This window comes from Ceratina calcarata, unplaced genomic scaffold (genome assembly GCF_001652005.2).
Source record: "Ceratina calcarata isolate Rehan_Ccalc_2016 unplaced genomic scaffold, ASM165200v1 scaffold115.2, whole genome shotgun sequence".
NCBI classification, from domain to species: domain Eukaryota; kingdom Metazoa; phylum Arthropoda; class Insecta; order Hymenoptera; family Apidae; genus Ceratina; species Ceratina calcarata.
This window is the reverse complement of record NW_017132446.1, coordinates 1,164,596-1,174,572: the sequence shown is the minus strand read 5'-3', so window position 1 is coordinate 1,174,572 and position 9,977 is coordinate 1,164,596. Positions and strand designations below refer to the sequence as shown.

At 42.4% G+C, this 9,977-nt stretch overlaps 2 protein-coding genes across 4 annotated transcripts in view; one reads left to right on the top strand and one right to left on the bottom strand.

Annotated features, from left to right (window-relative positions):
• Nak (Numb-associated kinase) overlaps positions 1-6,339 on the bottom strand; it is a 12,802-nt gene extending 6,463 nt beyond the window's left edge. The window contains exons 1-11 of one of the 2 annotated variants that reach the window (XM_018022323.2): positions 5,948-6,339; positions 5,278-5,393; positions 5,070-5,203; positions 4,675-4,990; positions 4,482-4,585; positions 4,231-4,363; positions 3,360-4,116; positions 2,897-3,284; positions 2,701-2,839; positions 2,201-2,453; positions 2,017-2,064 (exon numbers count right to left, since the gene is read on the bottom strand). In XM_018022323.2, coding sequence (XP_017877812.1) covers positions 2,017-2,064; positions 2,201-2,453; positions 2,701-2,839; positions 2,897-3,284; positions 3,360-4,116; positions 4,231-4,363; positions 4,482-4,585; positions 4,675-4,990; positions 5,070-5,203; positions 5,278-5,393; positions 5,948-6,062 — 2,503 coding nt within the window. In that variant the 5' untranslated portion in view covers positions 6,063-6,339. The remainder of the gene's footprint in view (positions 1-2,016; positions 2,065-2,200; positions 2,454-2,700; positions 2,840-2,896; positions 3,285-3,359; positions 4,117-4,230; positions 4,364-4,481; positions 4,586-4,674; positions 4,991-5,069; positions 5,204-5,277; positions 5,394-5,947) is intronic. The other variant, XM_018022337.2, reaches the window with a different exon arrangement.
• A 462-nt stretch (positions 6,340-6,801) lies between these two features.
• The window catches only part of Pbp95 (proximal sequence element A Pbp95), a 4,096-nt gene continuing 920 nt past the window's right edge, over positions 6,802-9,977 (top strand). Inside the window, exon 1 of one of the 2 annotated variants that reach the window (XM_026812734.1) lies at positions 6,802-9,553. In XM_026812734.1, the coding sequence (XP_026668535.1) occupies positions 7,009-9,553 (2,545 nt within the window). In that variant the 5' untranslated portion in view covers positions 6,802-7,008. Of the gene's footprint in view, positions 9,825-9,977 lie in introns of those variants that run through there. The other variant, XM_026812731.1, reaches the window with a different exon arrangement.

Below are 9,977 nucleotides of genomic sequence, written 5' to 3'. Positions count from 1 at the left end.
TTGTAGATCTCGTCGTTCCCTACAAAATGACCCTATACATGTCCCCCTACGTCCATCCGTTCGGGAGTTATTGACAAAAAACGAAAATTTCGCGAAATCTGAAGGGGTACCCCTTGGAAAAATCTCGGAAAAATCGAAAATTTTTTTTTGTTGTTTATTATTAGCAATGTTCTTCCGACGTCTGATTTCTTTTTAAAAAATGCGTTTCTAAAGTGCATAAACTTTTGGGATTGACTGTATAGTCAATACATCCTTAATACATATGTTATACGCGCGTAGATATCGTACATGTGCAAGTGTTTAATAAACAATTCGCGTCACGCACCGTATGGTCATTGAAACTACTTCTGCCTTCGATCCAATCATAATTTCTAACTTAAACACCTCTAAAAACTGATGGATGAGAAAACCGTCGCTCGATACACTTCATGTTTACGAGCCACAGGCTGAAATACACGCATTTACGATGCAGCAATAAATCGAGTAGTAAGAATGATTTTCTTCGTTCAAATACATCCGCAACGAGGATTAAGCTTGAATCGATAAAGGCGTTTAATATTTTCTATCGTTTCCCAGTTCTTCCTGCGAACTTCTCTCAAAACGATACGCTTACCGCTTGGAAAAAGGCATCTCGTACATATATATTACTAATCGTTCGTATCACTTACAGACTGCGATCTTTACAACTTTTAAGGTGCTTCTTTGCTTGTATCACGACCTCGTATTCTGTCATCGTTGCGTATCACAGTTGCACGCGTACCCGCGTATACATCCCCGTTCCGATGCAACGCTTGTCCGTTCATAATGACACGCAACGGCGACACGATGCGAGGGCATGCTACAAATGGATACGCGTTTTTTACACAAGTTACTTTCATTTAATGCTAATCCCGTTTCCCTCGCTCTTTCTTTTACTCGCTTTCGCGTACGCGAATGCTCGTGGAACTTACTTCTCTATCTTTGGTAATTTAAAGAATGATTCTGAGTGGAACATCTAAGGAAAAGCACGACTCGCGTGCGAACTTATACATACAATGTTCACTTACGACGAAGATTCGAGTTATTATGAACTGTTACCGATTATTCGCTCGTACGTAATTTAATCGTTTTCTTTCTTTCTTGCGTTCATTCTTGCAACGTGTAACGTTGTTCAGCGATTCGTTCGCTACATTCAACCCAGTGATCTGCGCTATAATCGGTAGTTTCAAAACGCTAGCGACAAAGCGGTCTAAAGAAATTTCTGGTTCCTCGCTATCTTCGTTAGTTGCATAGATTTCTCTTTATAGAATTATACCTTTTCTCATCTACGTCATCACAGATAATATTCGATCGTTTCTCGAACCGAGAAATCGTCAAGTAATTCTACAAGAACAAGTATGCACGGTTCCATTTCGGTATTCGTTTACATTATGTCGAGAATAAATTCTATTGTACGTCCCTCTCACTTTCATCTGGATTTTAAGCGAAAATAAAAAAACGGAATGAGTCTGTATACGCTCCGTTAAGTTCTATCGTCACCTTCTTCGATTCTGTCGACGGAACAATCGTTCAAACGTTTCCTATGTCTTAGATGTTAGTTGCAGGCAAATTTAACTAGGCAGCCGCTATCTATGTTAGAGAACATGAGCGAAACAAAAACAACTCGATCTGTACAACTTTCATTCCACGACGAGTCAGATAGCTTTGCTGTTGTCGTTCGAAAAGAAATTAGTAGAGAAACTTAATAAAGAACTGTGGTAGCCCTGAACGCGTTATTCAATCAAATGAATTAATGATAGAAAAAGTAAAGAAGTAAACGAAAAGGCGAAGGAGCGAGAGACTGAAAGATAGAGATAGAAATAGAGAGAGAGAGAGAGAGAGAGAGAGAGAAGAAGAAGCAAAGAATATGTTGATTATGCGTGTGCTTACGTACGTTATGTGTCGTTCGTTTGTAAAACTCAAAGTCGTATACAGACCGTAAAGAAGAATAAAAGTAAAAGTGAAGTAAGACTGTACATAAATCAGTCTATGCATTACCTCCAGCAAGCGCCGCAGTTTTCGACCCGATCTTGTTCTTCTTTCCTGCTGAAAAATATCCATCAAAATATTATCGGTTAATATTCGTCGGAAGTAGAAATGAACAAGTAACGCGCAAATCGTGCGTAGCTACTTTCTAAACGAACGTACACTCGTGTAATTCGTAGCTAAGACGCGTACTTACTTGGCAAACTAAAAGGTGCCGATTTGAATGGATCTTCTGGTAATTCTCTGTACGTCGCTACGAGGCTGTCACGACTCTTCACGCCACCGCCGGTACTCGCGTTGCTACCTCTTCTGATTTTATCGAATTCGGCACCAAATATATGATCCTCCGTCAACTGATTAAAAGGTTGGACATCTTCGAACGGATTCCAGGCCGCCACGTCCGCGCTCAGCGATCGTCCTTCGGTAGCAGTTATATTCGAAAGTTCACCCTAATCGAAAGAATCCCGTATCATTCGTTTTACCATGTGTATGTTCATTACGTGTTTGAGAGTGTATGCTGTGCGGAAAGTGACTGAACCGAAACGAAGATAAATGAAATAAATCGAAGTAAAAGAACGAAAACGTTCAAACGAGAAATCAATCTACAAGAATAAAAGGAAAGAGGAAGAGATACGATCACCGATCGTATCGAAAAAAGAAATAATTAAAAAAAATCGGTGCACTCCGTGTACTTACAATACGTACATGCGAAGTGCTAGATCCTAGACACGGTTTTACGTCGATCACAGCTTCCGGGGTGGTGGGGTCTTCTGAACGCGATTTCACCGAAGCTTCGTACGGCGCAAGGAACTGCGTCGTTTCGCTTGCGAATACCCTGAACAATGTACGATGATCAGTAGTAACGTTCGTACTCTAAACCTGGATAACTTACTTGTTGAACGCACTCGTGTCGCTGACATTTCTTCTGTGACGCGCGGAAGAAAACGTCGGACTATCAGGCGGAGACGTGCTCGAACTGATATTTTGACTCAAACTCTCAGTCTTGTTGACCGGCTTCGGTAAAATCGGCGTGGTCGCTGTTAGGATCGTAGTAGCTGCAGCTGTAGTTTTGTTAGGCCCGGTCGAAGCGTTGATCTTCGACGTCGTTAACGCCGAAGAAGACGGTAGGACAGGAGTGAATTTGGAACCTGGACCACTGACAGAAACTATGTTCGATACTTTGGGAAGAATTTTCGTGGGTTTAGCAGCTACTGGAGGTGGTATTTTCGTTGGCGGAGGTGGTATACTTCGGTTATCGTCTTTGAATGGATCCGGATAACCTACGGTAGTAGAAAAAAAATATAAGAAACGAGAGATACGTAATAAAAACCTACTTCAAGATCACGTTTACATACCGGATGGTGGAAACAGTGCTTCCAAATTCTCTTCATTGACGTTGGTCGAGAGTGACACGTTCGGGGACGCAGTAGGAGCGAAGTAGTATGCACTTGGCGTATCTGGAACGGTCGCAGCAGTAGGAGACTGTCTAATCGTAGAAGCCTGTGGTTGAACATAACTCTGCGGTTGCTGGCCCTGCGATGGATGAACGAACGGAACGTTTTGAGTGGTTGTCGTACACGCGGTTTGCGGCGAAACCGGACCGAAGGTGGATGAGGACGACGATGTCGAAGACGACGACGAGGACGAGGACGATGACGACGTCGACGAGATTGTACAAGGCGCTGTCGTTGTCATAGGCGCCGGCGCCGGTGACGACAGCTGCTGCGTCGGCGCTTGATGAGTAGAAGATGTTTGCACCGAAGACTGAACGCTCGCCTGCATTGTGTTCGGAGTGAGAAAAACTTGAGGTGCGTTCAACGGACCAAGTTGTTGACCGTAAGCGATGGTCGTAGTCCCAACTGCTGCTACCGAAGCTTGCGACTGTGCCTGAGTCCCTTGGCTTCCAGATATTTGGGATACTATCTGACCGCTTAAACTTATCGGACCCGTACTCACGGCTTGTCCCTTCGGCCGTTGCCTCGGTGCGACCGATGTACCTTCGACGATGGTTACGGGAGACGGTTTCGGCGTCTTCACCGAGGATGCTCTTTTCACGTTTTCGGATTCCATCAGCGGACAAGGTAACGAGTCTAAGACGGGCGTTGGAACTTTCTAAAATGTTCAAGATATTGGGACGTGATACGTTAATACGATATCACGATAATCTGGTTTATCTCCATCGAGGATCGAGCCGTCGTGACCCGTTAACTGTAAACGCATACGTACGTGTAGATTTTGGACAGGACACTCTTTGTTTTGTATTTGGAATGCAACCGCGGAGACTTGATAAATGTCAGGCCGATTATCGGGATCCGGTTCGAGCATATAACGAATCAGACAGTGAAGGTTTCTACTGTACCTGTACAAAGTCAAGTTTTTCTGTTCATATCCCATTTCGTTGATTGTGAAACATACACGATACGCGTACGTAGTGTTACAGCGAAGAGGATCTAGCATCTGTCTTTGTACGTACTTACCTCGAGTTATCCGGTATCGTAAAATTCCCCGACTGAATGGCGAGCGTACTCTCCCCAAATGGCAACGAGAAGAAGCAAAGTTTATACAACAAACATCCGAGTGCCTAAACAATCGTTAAGAAAGTTATTCGTTTATCACGTTCCTCCGCTTAATCGCGAACACACAGCGTGACAGCGTTCACTCTCATCTCACCCATATATCCGCCTTCGTCGTGATAGCTTTTCCGCAATACATATCGACCATTTCGGGTGCTCTGTAGCTGAGAGTCGTATATTTCTTAATTTCTTCTTCGACGATCGCCGCGCCTTGGACACTCGGATTAAGAATCTTTGCCGTCGCCGAACCGAAGTCGCACAGCACGTAGTGGCCGGCATCGGAATACAATATATTCTCGACCTTTAGATCCCTGTGAATTATCGGCGTCTGACAGTGATGCAGCCGCGACACAGCCTCGCAAACATCACAAAATATTTGAAGAACTTCGGACTCAGTAAAACCAGTCTGTAACCTGGAGAGAAATCAATAATTTTTGGAATTTATAGACGAGAAAATTGGCCCGAGACGAAACTGGTGAAAAGGCTTCGAACCTGTTATTCATCATCTGTAAAACTTGAGATCTGCAATAAGGCATCAGAAGCAGGAGCTCGTGGACTCCTCCACCTATGTGAGTTATACTACTGTCCACATATCCAATAATATTCTTATGACCGTTTAAATTATTCTGGAAAGAAGAGAACGAACAATTTCGAGATCTGCAACAACGACACGTGAGGCAAAGTACGCGGTTCAACTCACTGCAATTTGTATTTCCCTTTTACAAACATTGAGGTCGTGCTCGTTATTAACGTACATGCGTTTAAGTGCGTACCGTCCGCTCGAAGATTTCACCAAGAATACAATGGCAAATCCTCCTGCAATATCATTACTAAATTACTAGACGATTGCTACATTTACACACGCATAAGGAGGCATAAAAATTAAGACCGAAGTTCCCTCGATCTTGATCGCTCAGGAAAACCTTTCGCTTTCTCGGGAAACTTGGTTTTATCACACGATCCATCATCCTAATAATCTGGATATTAATGAAACGAACGTTCCTCACGATTCACGAATCCGTTCCGAGCAGCGCGATTAAACTCTGTTCAAGCTCTTAGGTACGAAAGTGACACGCGTACTCACGTATCTACGATAATGATAATTTAACGTCCGACTACGTAACGCATGATCGCGATGACATTCGGCAGCGTCGATCAATCGTTCGTTAATATTTCCTAATCCCTGATACGTATAGTCATAGAATTATTCGACGTTCTAAATGGACCGAGAGAGAAGCGAAGAACGAAAGCAAAAGATAGGGACGAGCAGCGGATAGGAGAGCCGTGCAAAAAAGAGCCATGTAAAACGTATGTAAGTACGTCGAATTAGGCAGGTATTTACTCGAAGACGTAGGATAAACCGCGCGTACCTTCAGCGAGAACTTCTTCGACGGTGACAGTATGTCGTCCCACCACGAAAACCTTTCCGATGTAACTGTTCGGCTCCTTGGACGTGTTTTCGATCTTTGAAAACAGCTTCTTCATATTGGCACACGTTGTCGGCCTTCCCGATATCGAACAACACTGAACCGACTTGACATAAGGCCTTCTTCGCTTTACCAAATCTTTTCCTTTACAATATGGCGAGTTAGATTTTCTCAATCGATCGTCTTCGCCGTGTTCATACCTCTCGCGCTTCGATTCGCAACGATTTTCGTGATTATCCGACGGCAAATAACTTAACCAAAGGAAATCGTTCCATAACAGTTAACGTACTTTACCCAGCCGACATATTCAGGCTGTACGTATCTCCACACACCACCGTATGCCACGCTGAACCGTGCACATTACTGCGCGCGCTGTATGTATGCGACCGAATGGAGTATTCGTGTATGTATCGATACGTACTTCTGTCCAAATGGTAGTAATATTTGTCTTTGTAGACGAGTCTCGTCTCGAGGCTGCTTGAGTCACAGTCACACAGCCACTTTACGCAAACGCAACGCGATCGACATCGGAAACATATGGCCACACGCACGACTTCCGCTTGAACGTCAAAACTGGGTAAATCGTGGTAATGTCAAAACAGAACATGAATCTTTTGTTATTTTTAATGTTTCGATTCAGCGATTCTTAGTCTTTCGATGTGTATCTGAATTCTGAATACAAGGTACGTATATGAATTACTGAATAGATCGAATTTTCGAATTTTATGCAGTTCAATGTTAAACGTGTTTGTGATGAATGAAAATATGTGTACTACTATTATGTACAGGTATGTAAAATATATTTTAATTCAGTCTGGCATCGATATTCATTGTGTATTCATAGTAGTATAGTTTTTAGATTATTATGATTAGTTACGCCATCTTACGAGAAAATCGTAACGGTGTAAAAGTCTCGTGCATATAAATCCTACGGTTGTTCATTGTTATTTTTATTCTTAACAATAATCATCAATTAATGAAATTGTCATTTGCTTGAATTTGTAATGAAGTTGTCGTGTGACAATGACGATGACGATGACGACAACGACGACGACAACGACGACGACAATAAAGACGATGATGACAACAAAGGCAGTAACGGTCGTCTGAAAACGTCGTCGATGATTAAAACCGCGTACGCGAATTTTGTACATAAAATTCGGTTTGACAGCACTTATCGTAAGGCGAATTATAGCGAGTCGGATAGAGACATGTCTGATAATTTGGAAGTATCCATAGACGACTGGATATCGGAAGAGAAATGCGAAAGTGACGAGAACGTCGCGGAACTCGACGTCCAGAAATACGAGAGCATGCTGTATCTGAACAAGCAGATACTGTCACAATTGTTGAATTTAAAAGTGGATATAACCTCGGCCCTGCAAAAATGCGAATGGAGATTGGCAATGATTGAAAGAAGCTTGCAGAAACACGCGGTCGGAGAGAGAAAGGTTTTGATATGCACCGCCGGCATCCCGTACTTCAAAGACAGACATTACTTCTTTGCGCCCAAGAATGACGACGAAATCCTGAAAGGAAGTCGGAATGAATTGCAAATGGTAAACCTTCCAAAGACCTCGGACTGGTCAATTGAAGACAAGAATATCCTTGTAAACGCGGTAAGAGCTGAAGAAGAAAAACAGGAAGACGAAGGTCTCACGCAAGCAGTGAGTATCGAGAAAACAAAGCATGCGAGATATGATGGTCCCGTGATAGAAAGGGAACTAGACTGGATGAAGATATCGTCTCTTAATTACGAGATACCTCATTCTCCTCTCGATTGCCGCGTGATTTGGAACGTTTTCCTCCATCACGATATAAACAAAAGTCGATGGACCAACAAAGAAGATATAAAGCTGAAAGAGATCGCCAAAGCATGCAAGTTCCAGGACTGGGAGAAGATCACCGAGCGATTAGATACGAAACGTACAGCGTATCAATGCTTCGTCAGATACAATACGACAAAGAAATTGTCGAAAATACAAAATTATAATTGGAGTAGCGAGGAAGATGAAAGGTTGTTGAAATTGGTAGAAATATACCGGATCGGTGACTTCATTCCTTGGGGCGAGTTAGCCAATTGGATGCCGAATAGAACGAAGCAACAGATTTACTACCGATGGACGTACAGTTTGGCCCCTTATCTGTCGAAGGGCAGGTTCACCAGAATGGAAGATCGAATTCTGATGGACGGTGTTACCAAGTTTGGTAAAAATTTTCACAAGATATCGGCTGTTCTGATGCCTCACAGATCCACCGTGCAGCTTCATTATCGTCACGAAACGTTGATCTTAAACGAGATGGAGGACTGGAATCGGTGGTCGTTGGAGGAGGATGCGAAATTACTCGAATTGTTTTACAGCATAGGGCCGGACTGGTCTGCGATAGCTAAACAGTTTCCGCGTAAAAAGGGTAGAACTCAGCTGCGACACAGATGCAACGCTCTACAGAAATATATCAAGAGGGGCGTTTCGTTGCTCGATTTACATTATAACGAAATCACCGAGAGAGAAGATGTAACACTCACGGTATTAAATAGCGAGCTATGGGATGGCAAAGATACTATCAAACGTGATAACGACGACGGTGACGACGACAGTTGGATAGACCAAAAACTAATCGAATACTTTCGCTCGAAAGGTTGTAGGGAGAAAGTTTATCATAGGAAAAGCTTGAAATGTAACGTAACTAATTTGTATAACACTCTACGGCAATTAAATACCGTATTATTTATGCCTGACGAAGACATCGACAAAAAGTTGACCGGTGAACATCGTCGGCTCGCGTTTGCATTGAAAGATCATGTGAGAAAACAGGAGGACAAGAAACAGGTCGCTGAAGTTGTAGATAAGTATAGACTACGGATGTTCGCCTGCTCGAACGACAAGGAGATTCCTGAAGAATCGAATTCGCATTTTATTCCTCCGCTTCCTTTCGATATACAACAGTACAAACCAAAACGTTCAAGGGAAAACACGCGTACCATCGATTACGGTTTGAATAGAAACAATAACTTTTTATTGGAAGCACCATTGGTTTTCGATACTCCGGATCATGTGAACTCTTATATCGACAAAGAAAATCGGGAATTTCAGAAATTACTGGCCTCGTATGGAGCTGAAGACAATTCGAAAAGTAATGTAACCGCCTCCCCTTTGGTTTCGACAGAACACACGCCGACGAAACGAATGAGCGCCTGGATGGCGCAAGACACTGTTACACAGGACGCCTCTAATAGATCCCTTTTTCAAGATGCCAAGAATTACGATGATTCCCGGATCTCGTTCACTTATCACCGCACCGGAGCAACGCGAGACACGCGCGTAATAGATGCAACTCACGCGACTTTATCGAGCTTCAGAGTTTTGACGCATTTGAAACGATTAAGTGAAAATCATAATTTAAACAATCTATTACTCGTACGATTGAATCAGTTTCACGAAACCTTTGGAGTCTTGGAAACGCGTTTGGAACAGTTATTTAAATATCCGATAGGTATGTCACAAATCGATTTCCTGGGAAACGACACGAATTCGTTTAGTTTCGTAGATATCGACACCGAGGACAGGAACGTTCCTAGTGTCAATGCACGAAAGAAATGTTTGCAACGAAAAAATTAGACGAGAATCATTTATACATGACTGCAACCTGTTTCAGAAGTTTTAGCTCCTTTTTGTTACTTGTATATAGATGGAATAATTTTAAGATAGAAAAGCATTTCTATAAATCATTAAGCTAGAAATCTATGTTCTAAGGACGACTTTTAATTGTGAAGCTCAAGAAACAATATTCAAAATACAATATTTTTACTTACATCTCATCAAATCTTATTTCTTGGATAATTATTGTACATTTCATAAGAACGTATGTAATGAGAGAAAGAGAGAGCGTATTATTTAATAATTAGCATAATTAAATGTAATGAAGCGTAAGCAGAGTATTTTTCATCACTCGAGAATAATTGTAATAGAAA